This window comes from Centrocercus urophasianus, unplaced genomic scaffold, assembly GCF_019232065.1.
Source record: "Centrocercus urophasianus isolate 14NV4802_14NV808 unplaced genomic scaffold, USGS_Curo_1.0 seq_10, whole genome shotgun sequence".
Classification (NCBI taxonomy): Eukaryota; Metazoa; Chordata; class Aves; order Galliformes; family Phasianidae; genus Centrocercus; species Centrocercus urophasianus.
Genome location: NW_024884142.1, coordinates 63,463,852 through 63,478,165, shown reverse-complemented (window position 1 = coordinate 63,478,165; position 14,314 = coordinate 63,463,852). Strand labels below are relative to the sequence as shown.

The 14,314-nt window shown below is 36.7% G+C and overlaps 1 protein-coding gene across 4 annotated transcripts in view; it reads right to left on the bottom strand.

Moving 5' to 3' along the window:
- Positions 1-14,314, bottom strand: part of FAM120B (family with sequence similarity 120B) — a 58,567-nt gene that overhangs the window by 15,500 nt on the left and 28,753 nt on the right. For all 4 annotated transcript variants that reach the window (XM_042809414.1, XM_042809423.1, XM_042809431.1 and 1 more), the window contains exon 6: positions 9,969-10,061. In XM_042809414.1, the coding sequence (XP_042665348.1) occupies positions 9,969-10,061 (93 nt within the window). The remainder of the gene's footprint in view (positions 1-9,968; positions 10,062-14,314) is intronic.

Here is a 14,314-nt window from a genome sequence, read left to right as displayed (position 1 = left end):
ACATGGCAAACCACAGAGTTGCTTTGCCATGGGAATGCTCACAGCAGCTTGGTGTTTGCAATGCAAAGATGTCATAATGAGGATAAGTGGAAAATTCCAAAAGAAAAGACTACTTGCCTTCCAGGGCATTACACCCTAGAGATTACTTCTTATTGGAAACTGTCTGTGCTTTTTGCTATTTTTATGAACTCAGGACCCTAGTGAATCATGTAAGATACATCCCTGTGATCCTGCTGCTGCTACTCCTACCGTCAGCTGATGACATCTGTGCGAGAGAGACAAGGAGTGCGTGAGAACAGCTTTTCTTATGCCAGCTGCCTGTGTCGTGCTCCTGCCACTGCTCCCACCAACTCCAGCTCCCCATCCTCTCAGGGTTTGGGGAAAAAAGATTACATTTCCATTTTGCCAACACTGATGGAAGACTGAGAAGAGAACTCAAAGGTCACAGTCCTCTAAAGTCAGTGTAGCAGAGGTTATTGATATTGTGCTTAGAAGGCCTGAGCTGAACTGGATAACCCAATTTGAAAAGAGAGAAATGCAGCAATATCCATATGACAAAAGCCTAGTGCTTTTTGTAACAATTTTAGAAATAGCTTTGCTAGAAGAGACATCATCAGAGAACAATTTCATACTATGCTTTCTTCTGCTCTACAAACACAATGTTTCAGCTGATGGACCTTGTAAGTTCAGGCTGGTAACTATGCTTGTGTGCATCCTCACTGACCACTAAGAGGGTCTTTGCAAGAAGGAATGTGTTTACTCACAGATGCAGTCAGCAAATATAGACTAAAAGACTGTAATGTATATCCAGCTGAAGGTTTTTTACTCAAAGGAAAAAATATATACATGGAACTTACATGTAAGTAAATTTTCAGATCAAATAAAAGTAACTAAATCATTTAAAAAAAATAGAAAAAATTTTCATGATGTAAAAATACCTTGATGCTTTAAGACCTTTGGGTCTTCTCTGTGGATTCGCAAATGTTTTCTTAATAGATGTGTAAACTTTATCTGATGTGCTTCAAAAACAGCACTTTTGTGTGGTATGAATATGGCAAAACAAAAATCCACATATCTTTCACCTTGAATGGTGAAACTGTACCAAGTTTTGAGAGCTTCAATTCTGTTAAAAAGACGAATAGGCTCAACCATGCTTAAATTGTGACAGTAAGTATCTGAATGTGCCTAATGTCAGAAGAAACAAGTGATGGCCAGAAACGTACTGAGTCGTAAATCGGTCTTCATTTCTAGAAATCGAGACCAATAAATACATGGTAATCACCTCACATTTCTTTATTTACACTGCTTCACTCCTCATCTGCACTTCAATGCACTACATACTACGTTTTACTTAAGAACTGGTTCCTTTAAGTAGGAATTTTAATAACATTCTGGGGACATACTTTATTAATCATTAGTATACGTTTTTATTACATTGGATTTTAGATTAAAGTTGTTCTTATACATTTTTTCCTCGCTTCTTGCCTTCTTCCTGAAGCTGGGTTGAATATAAAATATATGAACATGGCCAATATTTAAAATGTTGATTTAAAAATAAATGGCTTTAAAATGGCACAGTTTTTGTCTACTTTCTCTCAAAGGAATATTTAAGTTTCTATTATAAAAAGGAAAGTGCAAATCTCAAGGACAGGTTAGTACTTATCTCTGGTTAAAAGTAATCAAGTGAAGAACAGTAATTAAAAATCAGTGAAATTTGATTGCAGCAATAAGCTGCTGGAATTTATGTGATGGTGATAAAAATCTAAGTATTTTTCCAGTTTCACCATTTCTTTTTAGACCCACTTGAAATTTCTTTTTAGACCCACTTGAACTCAGTCAGTGTATTATCAGTATATTACTTGGTATATTACTGCCCTCAAACACAACTTAAAACATCAAATATTTACCACAGGCAATTTATTCTTGAGCAATAAAGGTAGCAAGTAGATCGTATCTTAAGTTCTTGTCATTGAAACGCAGCAAGGTTTAGTTTTGCCTGGGAAAGGTAATGCACACTGTGATTCAGATATAAACAGATGAACTGTTAACTGATGACAGCTTCACTGAAGTTAAAATTTGCTGCAGTGGAAAGAATCAGTGAACAGACTTTTTCAACCTCAAGACAAGCGTCATTGCAGAATTGCAGGTGTTTCTGCCTTCAGCCCTTTGTATAAATTTCAAGTGCAAGCTGTCAACAGATCCATATGTACTGGAACCATATACTTTGCTCTTGCAAAAATAATCTCAACCAGTGCAACAGCAGTAAAAATAAGGAGCGTTATCAGAGATAATAACACTGATGAAACTGTATGTTTACTTGGCAGCGGTCAGGCTTGTGCAACGGGTTGCTGGAAGTGTAGTAAGTACTTCACCTGCTCCCTTCACCTGTCACAGTGAGAGGGGAGTTAAGTGCTTGTGTTTTGAAAACATTACTAAGGTTTATTCTGATAAAAGATTATGGCTTAGTTTAAGCTCTTCCTGCTTAAACAACGTGGGTGCAAAGAAAAATGTGGACTGAGAGGAGATCCTATGAGGGTATCTACCAGCAATGGAAACGAGAAAAACCAGTTCTTAAACGCTTCCAAAGCCTTCATAGTAAATATTTAGGAGTAAACAACCCAATTGTTCAGTGTTTATACCTTGAAAAAGGTTTGTTTACTGTGTTTTGTCAGGAGTTTGATGTAAAATGACCCACTGTTATTTACATGAGGTCAAAAACTCCTATGAAGTCAATCTAAACAAAGCTTTAAAACTGCTTTTACATTTAAGCACCAGAGGTAGTAACAACAAAAAATACTACTGCTAACCAACCTAGCAATCTCCTTCAGTTGCAGAAAGACTGCTTTTCAGTTGCTTGTTTCATTTTCAAACATACAAATACTTATCAGGACTTATAGCAGTGACAACAAACAAAATCAAGCACAAAGGAAATTTCTGTGATAATGAATATTACACCAGTAAAAAAAATTCAGCCCTTCCAAGTTATTCCCACAGTTATGTCATGGACAGCACATTAGCACTTTTGCAGAAAGGTTAAAATAGCATCACTTTTCTTATTGTAACCACAATTGTGCTCAATTCTGATATAAACGATTGCAGGGCTAATAACAGTTCATAACGCATGTGACATTCTCAGAACATTCAGATAAACTCTGAGTTTACAGTCCTCAGGCTGTGACCCAGCAAGCAGTCACATCCTTTCTACAGAAACGGGCTCACTGGAATCTTAACTCTTACTATCTTCACCGTTTCTCTCCCATGCATGTAGCAGTGTCTCTCTCTGACTTGGATGCCTCAATAACTTGACACTACATTAAAGCTTCCTCCTCTCTTGGGATACGTAGAATGCCCTCCTTTCTCTTTCCCCATATTTAGAACATCTGCAGTAACTTATTTCTTTCCTTTCTTACTCCTACAGCACTGTCAAACATTCCTGAAAAAAGCCAACATATTCAGAAACCGTTAGTAGAAAAAAACCAAAACAGTTTAAAGAACTGTACAGAAGTTCACCTTCCTCTCTCAGTTCCAGTGATTTTCCATCGTAAATCAAGGGCTTGACTTCCCACTACCATCTTAACTACAAGCCCAATCTGAAAATCTTATTCACACCTTAACTTAGCCTTTTCCCTTTGTTTAATTCTAAGAATGGTCCGTAAGAAAGTTACAGAAGTAAAAAATTTCCCAGCAACACAGCTGCTCAGCAGAACATACTTAGCTTCCTTCCCAGAGCAGCAGACTATACTGGTAAAAGATAACAGGTTTGGTGTGCAACTGTTCTCACTGGAGTGTGCCACTCACTACTGTCTTTTCTCATGGATGTTTTTCACAGCGTACTGTGAAGCAGTTGCTTTGGATCAAGACTTCATTGAAACTACAATGAAATTTTGATAGGTGAGAGTTAATTAGCCCAGGTTAGAATTTACTTTATCCCTGCAGTCCAAGTAGGTGTTCAAGATCTACTTCATTGTCTCAGTGTATAACCATTCCCTCAAATCTGTTTTGAGTACATGCTTTTTAAGTGATCTATTTGTGATTGAAGCCAACCTTTAGAAGAATTTAGATCAGGCATTGCTTGGCACACTGAAGCTCTATACCTTTCAGAAAGCTTATATCAGTAGTTACTGAAGTCATGCCTACTATATCAGCTCTTTAAATGAAAGCACCAGTGAACTGAGATGGTTAATACAGGGAACTTCAGGAGAACAATCACTGTTTGCCAGTGCAATAAAGCGTTTTTTCTTGTTTCTCCCTGCTGCTAACTCCCAGTTTCTTTGTATTGCAGAGCAGGTGCACAATTAGATTATTGATACTAAGGTTCACCTCTGAAGTTATATATTCCAAGGTAAATAGTTCCGGCTAAAGAACTTTCAAGTGCTAAGTCCACATGCTGAGGAAGAAAAGAACTATCTGATTCTATTTCAGGACAAGCTTCAAGTCCAAGACATATCAAACCACAGTTCAAAGCAGCAGCATCTCACATGACCTGTGAAAGGATCTGCCAACTTTCAGCTTGTAATCAACTATGTTCAAGATATTAGTAATCAGTTTGTAGTTAAGTTGCAAGAAAGCATCCACTTCGAGAACATCAATTTCTCTTGGAATGGAAAAACTGCCATACAGGACTTGAAAAGTGATAATTTTTGGTACAAAAATATCAACCCTATGATACAGTTTAGATAAAAACAAAAAAAAAAAACCTGAAATTTGAGAATCCATGCAACCATACTGTGCAACCATAATTTTAGCTGAAGCGCCAGACTGTCTTTTACCTTAAGCATCTTGAAATAGCAATAGAACTAGATAGGGGATTTTCAAGACATACTGTTCTCTCGCAGTCTTCACTTGATGCAAGTTCTTATTGATTAACAATGTAATTTATTAATTTATTAATTTATGTTTAAATGCAAAACAGGTCTAACTATTTGAAGATTTGAACTGTTTTATTTGGACTGATTTGCTTAAAATGACGTTGAGGCAATGAGAAGGAAGCTGTATTTCTAAAGCTGAACAAGGACTGAACCAACCTCAGCTTGAAATCACATGCTGCATTACTGCACTTTTATTCCAGATTAGCTCAGAACACTGAGAAGCCCGAAGGCTACAGAAGATGAAAGAATGAGCTGGGAAGCAACCTCAGCCTGGCCGCCCCACTCTGACTAATTACAATGTTCCCTATCATCTTAAACTTAAAACATGGTCAGATGCAAATTTTTGTGGGAATATAAAGCCCTGATTCAGTAAAGCACTTGGGAATGCATTAATACCAAAATACACAGATGAAAGCAGATACTGAATAGAACAGATTTATCTGGGAGATCTCTACAATATTCTTTCTTATATTTTATGTTTTCCTTAATCCAACCAGATGGCAAGTATTTTCATTGGGAACAGTCAGGGTCTCTCTCCTGATGAGAAACACTTTCTTTTTTAAAAATAATTGTATTTTGAAAAATATAGATAGCCTATAAAGGTTGTTCAGAGTCTGTCTGAAAATCATGCCATCTAATGGCTCTGACAAATGTAGCTTGGCTTGTCAAATTCTGGAATGTTCAGAATCAGGTTATTATTTATGCTTTTCTGTTTGGATGGCAAGGAAAAAAAATAGCAAGGTTAAAAATACAAAATAATCTAAATTATTATAAATATTCTACAACACACTAATTTATTTGCATGAATGTGGCCAAGTGTTTTTCAGGAAAATACTGAGAGAAAATTATCTTGTGTAATTTTGCTATCATACCATTACTAAGCTAATTTTGCTTCTGTGCCACTGTAAAACAGAAGATATGAGAACCTTCTACACAACCAAAATTCTTGCTTAAACTATTTTTGCCTGTTAAGCCAGTTTGCTGAGGTTAGTCTTTATTTTCTTATTTTTATTTTTAATTCTGAAATCTAATGACGCAAAGCTTGTTAGTGATTTTTGTGGAAGTTCATTTGCAACCAAATTGCAGAGACTCTGGAACTTATCATGTAAGATCTAAAATGTCTGTGCTTACCCTGGATCTATAACACTTTCTAAATAACTGAAAACACTTGAACTGCTGAAGGCATGCATTTCAAGTCTGACATTCTTACCTATCATACACAGCCAAACAGACTCTTATACCAGGGGGACAAAAGATGTAACTGCTCCAAAGTAGATACTATGGCAGAATTGGATGCGTTATGGCAAAGCTGTAAGGAGCTTACAGATGCCATGAATTCAAGCAGTATGTGATACCTATGTCCACCTATGTATCTCCCACTAACATTCTGTTAGTGCTTTATGACATACATATAACTTTTAACAGCATTTTCAGAACTCACAGAATCATAGAGTGACCTGGGCTGAAAAGCACCTCAAAGATCATCTAGTTTCAACCCCCCTGCTATGTGCAGGGTCACCAGCCACCAGACCAGGCTGCCCAGAGCCACATCCAGCCTGGCCTTGAATGCCTCTAGGGATGGGGCATCCATAGCCTCCTTGGGCAACCTGTTCCAGTGCATCACTATCTTTTGAGTCAACTCAAATTTCATCTATCATTTTCCAGACACATTTGCTTTTTAACCAAGTTTCCCCAATCTATCTTTGGTTGCAACTTCTGTAAAGATTGATTCAAAACTTTCCACCACTGAAACAAATGTTTTATATCTTCCCATACTTGAAGAAATCCTAGAAGAAATGTATTATTTCTGTTTGTAACTCACTGTGGCTTCTCCTATTTGAACAGTATTCTAGACATGTTACAGGTGAAAGATGATTTATCGCTGCACTTGTGAAGAACCAGGGCTGGCACAATATAAGAAACAACACTGCAAGCAGGACTGCTGGTGCCTTTTTTTTTTTTCTACAATGGCTGCAAAGTTAGACTGATGGCTCTCTGGGCTTCCTGCCAGAACAGCACACCAGATTAAAATAGAAAGAAGGGAAATAGGCAACCTGGGGCCCAAAAGTTAATTCTGACCTTATGTATAAGCTCTACAGGAGACTTGGGCAAAGCAGAATATAAGTATACCATATAAGGGGTGCAACAAGGAAACCAGATTAAAAAAAATGAATTTACAAAAGTTCTTGTCTATCACGTTCACATTTCAGTATTTTGAAACCACTGATCTTAAAAAACAAATCTAAGAACTGAGTAGTTACTTTCAGTGAATAATGTGCATTTGACTGATATGTCCACAGGACAGTTTCTTTCAGTGTGAAGTATTTTTTTATGGCTTTAACCCATTTTATTCAAACCAGGTCCCTTTCTATTTCATGAATTTGTAGGCTTATGGGTCTCATTAACTATGAAATATGGATAGCATATCAGAAAGCAGATTTGGAAGCGAAGGCTGAAATGATCTCTTCACCATAAGAGAAAATTGGGCTCTATTTACATTTTCTCTCATGTTAATAGTAGAATTTTTCAAATAAATTCACTAATGGACTCTTGTGCAAGAATACAGCAAAACTATTTTGATCAAATTAATGCTCTTCACAGAATCATTTGGAAGGAGTCAACATTAACACTGTACTATCGGTTAAAATATAAAGACAATTCCAAGATTGCAAATAAGCAAGCATTTCATTAAAAATTGTAGATGCTGCCCAAGTTAAACACAACTTCTTAGAAAGCTTTGTAATAAGTTCTTCCCAAAGATCACATTTAACTTTTCAGAGGAGAAGAAAAAGTACGGTAACTAGATTAAACTGTACTCTTCCATTTTCCTCCCATAAAACCCATACTTATTAGCTGTGTACTTGAATCCTCTACTGATTTTAAACATAAATACCCAGAAAATCAACTTAATAAATATCTATTGCAGAGTGATTTCACTTCTGAAAGTACCTGCAAACAGCAACAGTAACCCAGTCCCAACATGATACTGTCTACTTCAATAATGTGCTTCAGTAGAGTGCACCATACAGCATAACAGCAGCTTCATATGTCATTTACTTTCATGCCATCTTATGTCCCATAAGTTTTGTGGATAGATTGCAAAATTTGTGAGCAACTTTTGAATTAGCAGAATAACTACTGGAAAGTATTATGTTTCAATTAATTATTAATTAATTAATTATTACATGTTTGGATGTAAAATAAGTGTTCTAAACCAGAACATTAATGAATGAACAAAGACATTGAATTCAAGAGAGCAAACTTCCAAGCTCTTTAGAAATTTACATAACAACATCTGTAGGGGCATCTATAACAAACTATTTCAATACTTCCTGCTTATGCTTGGCTGCCTTCATGCTTTTACTGAATGGCTGCCACATCAGACTTCGTAAAATAATTATACGCTCAATGTTAAGTACATTGTGTGTAATAATGTCCTCAAGACAGAAATAAATCCTACGTTTTTGCTGTTTTCCACATTGCTATCATTTCATTGCTTTGTTTCTGGCATACAGTCCTAACATTTGACTACCTGCAGAACAAATCTGTGATGAATTTGTAAAAAAAAATGAAGACTGGATTTCATCTGTCAAAATGAGTCCAATAATCTATCTGGAATCATGCTGTTTTTGTTACTTGGGTTTCTATGCATTAGAAACTAACAGACGATAACAGCAGTAGTTGAATTACCTTGCTATCAACATAAAGGACTTACTAAAGTCTAACGTGGTCTGGTTAGAGTAGCATAGAGTTCCCTGGAAATATAAACAAGACCTTCTGAGTGAAGGTGAATTGAAGTTCCTACCATTACTAACCCATCCTTACTTTTAGGCAAGCCCACAACTCAGTTAGCCATTGGCACAAGCAGTCTGTGCTTTACACAACTAATAACTTGAATGCAACCTCAAATTGTGACTGAAAATACTCTTGCACAGATATTCAAAAAGAACTAATGAGATGATTCTACTGCAATAACTGAGAATCTGTTTTTCAAAATGTGAGTTCAAGAAGATAGGAAAGGGGAAAAACACAGATTTGCACAGAATGTATATAAAATTTTAAATCTCCTGAGTAATGGACAGTCATGAGACTTGAATCTTAAGCGAGAATTCCTATCTCCACCCCTCAGTCTCTTGACTACAAAGCATATGAAGGAGAGCATGCTGACCCTGCAATCACCGTACAGAAAAAAAAAAGGTGCAATATAGATTTCCTTAACCACCGTCAGTAATTTCAAAAATATTTTCAAAACATACTACAGTTTGGGTCCAGGTATAAAAGCAGACTATAGAAGCCCTTGTAAACATTAGATAATATTAAATTTCTGCTTTTATCAACAGACTGCTATTACTAATACATCACAAAATGATCTTTACTTGACTGCTCAAACGTGCAGTCTCCACGTCTGTTTCCACAACAGCCACGACTGTGTAATCCATACAGTTTCTGCTGTATTTTCATTCCCTGCTAACCATTTACTAATAAATAATAAAATATCCAGCACTATGTTTGAAAAGATTCATGCACTGATCATAAGCTCTAGGAGATTAGACTAGACCACATCAACACAGAAAAGAAAAAATAGTTCTCCTAATAACCTAATATTATAGTCTAGAATGACCCAATAGGTCTTCACTACAATGGGGCCACGTTAGGTAACACTTTTTTTCTGGCTGGTTATACATTCTGCCACAAACAGTAATACCAGATTCTACTTAGTGTGGTGATTTTCAAACAGCTGATGTTCTGAAACACTGTTCTTCTACTTAAGAAAAGAAAAGCAATGTTGCAGGACAAGATTCACCATTAAAATTTTCCATCATTGAAATATCCAGAAGCCAAGTTAGGCAGAAACCTGAGACTCATTCCTTCACCCTAGGAACCCAACCACTAGAGAATATCCTTTCTATTTTTTTTCCCACATGATTAACAAATATAAATATTTACATGAACTGTAGCACTAAAAGCCTACATGTTTACCACCACATTCAGTTCCCATATCTGAACAAAAAATTAAAGCTGAATCCCCCTAGCCCCTCAAAATATTAATCTCTGAGTTTCTGTGAACATTTTCTGTTACTCAGTTATTCCAATCAGTACCTGCAAACTTGCCAGTTCAGCAGCTGACTTTCCTCTGAGGCAGAGAATGAGTGCCACAAATGCATTTAAGTCTTCCAGAGAGAGACTACTGACCTAAAACAGATGAAAAAGTAACACATTATTTGTAAGCTCTGAAAAGAAATTTTTTGATAACTGGCTCCAATTTTTCTCAAGTATACCAAACTTAAATTAATGATCTCAAGGAGTTATGACAACCATGAATTCACTGACAAGGAAAAGACATTTAAATGGAACAAAATGCTTAAGTTTCAATATTTGAATGAAGTGCATAGCTCATTATACCAGTGTATAGCATACATACACAATTTCCACACACCAAACAAAACGCCCATTCTTTACATATTGCCTTCTTCTATTTCTTTGGCACTTCTTAACAACAGGAAATTTCATGGAATCACAGAATGGCCAGGGTTGGAAGGGACCTCATGAATCATCAAGCTCCAACCCCCCTGTCACACGCAGGGCCACCAACCTCCCCATTTAATACCATACCAGGCTGCCCAGGGCCCCATGCAACCTGGCCTTGAACACCTCCAAGGACAGGGCATCCACAACCTCTCTGGGCAGCCTGTTCCAGCACCTCACCACTCTCTCTGTAAAGAATTTCCCCCTGACATCCAACCTAAATCTTCCCTCCCTCAACCTAAAACCACTTCCCCTTGTCCTATAGTTATCTACCCTTTCAAAGAGCTGACTCCCTTCCTGTTTGTAGGCTCCCTTTAGGTACTAAAAGGCTGCAATTAGGTCTCCCCGCAGCCTTCTTTTCTCCAGGCTGAACAAGCCCAGCTCCCTCAGCCTGTCTTTGTAGAGGAGGTGCTCTAGTCCTCTGATCATCTTTGTGGCTCTCCTCTCGACCCTCTCCAACAGCTCTCTGACATAGATGTCACAACCATTAGGATTTATTCAAATGCTTACATGGTTACCTGTTAATTGTTACATACAGATGTGGGAACAACTCAAGGCTGTAAGAAAACTGAGTCTAAAATACTCAAGAAAACATGAAGGAAAATTTTCAATTCATGCAATAGCTTACTCAAACATTTCTACCAAAAAAGGGAGTACAAGGAGTATTTACAGTTGTGAAAAAGCATTTGGGGATTCTCTAGATGCACATGATCACCTCAAGATGAAGACAAAGCCTCTGTACCAGTCAGACTAACTCCCTGACAGTACTCTCTAATTCTGATCATCTATTTCCTCTGTGTGAACAACATAAATTATACATGTGCAACAAGACAACATACCAATTACAACTGTTGAGACTACAAAGAGGACTCTAAATCAGATTCACGAAGCACTGAAAATTATTATCAATTGGAAACTGAAGGAAAGTTTCTCTTGCAAAAGTGGGGAAATATGCAATGTGGGATTACAGTACAGCTAAAAGGCTGTAAGACCTACAATACTGCACTGCCCATCTTTTAATGCCTTGATTTTCAGGGAAAGTCATGCAAATCCCATTTCAATTCTCCTATGAGTTTCTATTAAGACTAATATGAATTACAAACTAAGAGGAAAAAAATGAATGAGAAAAATAACAAAAAATACTGATGTAAATCAATAGGAAAAAGAAACACTAAGAAGCCGACTATGATTACTTCATTCATTTATTTGCTTAAGAAGAGCAACCCTCAAGATATAAATTATTCAACCACTACTGAGAATAGTTTTGTTTTGTTGTGTTGTGCTTTTTTCTTATCAGATCTTACTACTTATCTCATTGTAAAATACTTTCCTCTGTAAGAAGTTATTAAACCTTGCATAAAGCACGAGAATGTAAGGGATATCAGAGAAGCTTTAAGCTTCCAAATGTTCCTTAGTATTCATTAGCTCCACTAAGAAGGCTGCTAAGATCTGATAATAACCCTAAGTTGCCCTGTATTTCAGCTCAGGTATCACCTTTGTGTAGGTTGCAACAAACCTGTGAATTTTATAGATCCTGGTAATAGAAATTTCATCTACAGAGCAAGTCTTGCACAATTCTGTCCTAAGAAAAACAAATCAAAGATTTCTTGCAAATTCAACAGGAAAAAAAAACAACAACAACAACAACAAAAAACCCTGAAGAGAGCATCATCAGCAAAAATTGTATTAATATCAAAACACTTCTTCAGTGAAATACTTCATTTGATATCCCAGCTTGACGAGTTATCACACTTGCACTGTTAAATTTCCTATAAAAGTACAAAAACTTAAAATGTAAATGTTTCTATCTCCCCTTTCTCTGGAGGCTCTACTGTTTGATCTCTGGAGTCATTCACTCCCCTTCCCATTTTTAATGATCGACCTGCTGGTTTTTTTCCACTGTTTTTGTTCTCAGTTTGGAGGATATTTGAAAAGCATCCTCACTGAAAAGAGTGCTCTTTAAATCAACACTTTCTTTATGCTGTTATGACACAAATTTTGTGGAAGCTTGGGTACTCACTTATCCTGATTCCTACAACAAAAAAAAAGCCCAACAGTTTCAGGTTAGATTAAAAGACAATAAATGAAACTGTTATGAAGTTCAATTCTCCCTCACATGAGCTGAGGGAAATGATGTTAGCCTGCCCAAGGCAACCTAAAACTATGTAGCTTAAATCACCACACGTTAACAATCCACCTTAGCTCTTTAATACAAATGCAAGGCTGAAGTGTAAAGACAAGAATTAGACCACAGTTAGACAAACATTGTTTTCTCAGCTATAATAACAAGTGGAAGTACTACTCTCAACTCAAAGTGCAGTTGCCGACACTTACTCTTGTTCTTCCTATCAAACACCCCAAGAGAACAAATGGCAACATCAGAGCACTAAACAACTAAGCAATGAAACACATTTTAATCCAAATCAGATTGCTAGTCTGGTTCACAGGGTAGAATGTACCTGTGCAACTCAGAGCGCTGAAAATGGGACAGATGTTGAGAAACCAGCACTGCCATGAAAATCATTCCATCATCTGGCATGATGTCTTTGCTGTTCTTGAAAATAAGAGTCACAAAACTATTTTCCTCTGTTTTTAACAGCAGTTTTTGGATGATAAGTTCTGAAGACCATATCCCTAAAAGGGATCTATTTCATTTTATTAATATTCTGTGTTCAAGGCTCAGTAAATACACTTTTCTGTAGGTGATCTATCCCATTACTTAACTTCTTAATCACATTGAAGAAAACATTCTCAAATAATCATACTATGGAAGACTATACAGAATAGCATGACAAATAAGTGTGAAAACATATCATATCCAAACACGGAAAAATTAAACTGTGTCTTTAAAGCAAAGTACACAATACTTATCTTGCTGCATTGAAATGGTAAGGCATGAAATGTGGCTTCAGGACTTTGATCTTAAAAAAATATTTCCATTAATATCCTGCTATATAAAGATTAAAGAACAAAAGGAGCTATATAGATCATTTGTTTAATTCCCATACATACTGCCTCAATGCATCATCTAAGACTGAACAAACATATATAAAGAAAGAAAAAACCAATAGGAAACCTAGAGAGAATCTGTTTTCACTTATCACAAACCAGTGTAATTCTGTTACTAAGACAAAACAAGTAAAGTCTAAAAATCACAGATCACAGAATCACAGAATCACAGAATCACCCGGGTTGGAAGGGACCTCAAGGATCATGTAGTTCCAACCCCCCTGCCTAGCAGGGCCACCAAACACACACATTCAGATCAGGTTGCCCAGGACCCCATCCAACCTGGCCTTGAACACATCCAAGGATGGGGCATCCACAACCTCCCTGGGCAGCCCGTTCCAGGGCCTAACCACTCTCCTTGTAAAGAACTTCCCCCTAACATCCAACCTAAATCTTCCCTCCTTCAACTTGGATCCATTTCCCCTAGTCCTGCTGTTGTCAGCCCTTTTGAAAAAAAACAAAACAAAAAACAAAAAATCAAAACAAGGGATGAAATGTAATTCAGTGTTAGTAAAAATGCTAGAGTTCTCTAGATTAGATAAAAGCATTATAATTTTCTAATTCTCAGAGAGAAAAATATAGTTGTGAAAACACATTTGAAAGGTGGCAAGCATAAACAACACATTATACATAGAAGAAATATAATTAATGAAGTAATATTGCATTTAAACTTCCATTCCTTTTTATTATAAATAAGCTAGTCTGCAGGCTGCCAGGCATTTAGAATTCTAACTACTAACTAGTGATCACCTGAACAATTTAATCAGAAGGGCCATATCCTTAATTCTGACTTGAAATGGAGTAGAATACAAGCTGGTATGAAAAGTAGTGAGAGTCAACTAAATACTTATAGTGTCTGCTGGCATAGCTTGCATAGTCACTTGAGATTTCTTCTTTTGATGACACTACGT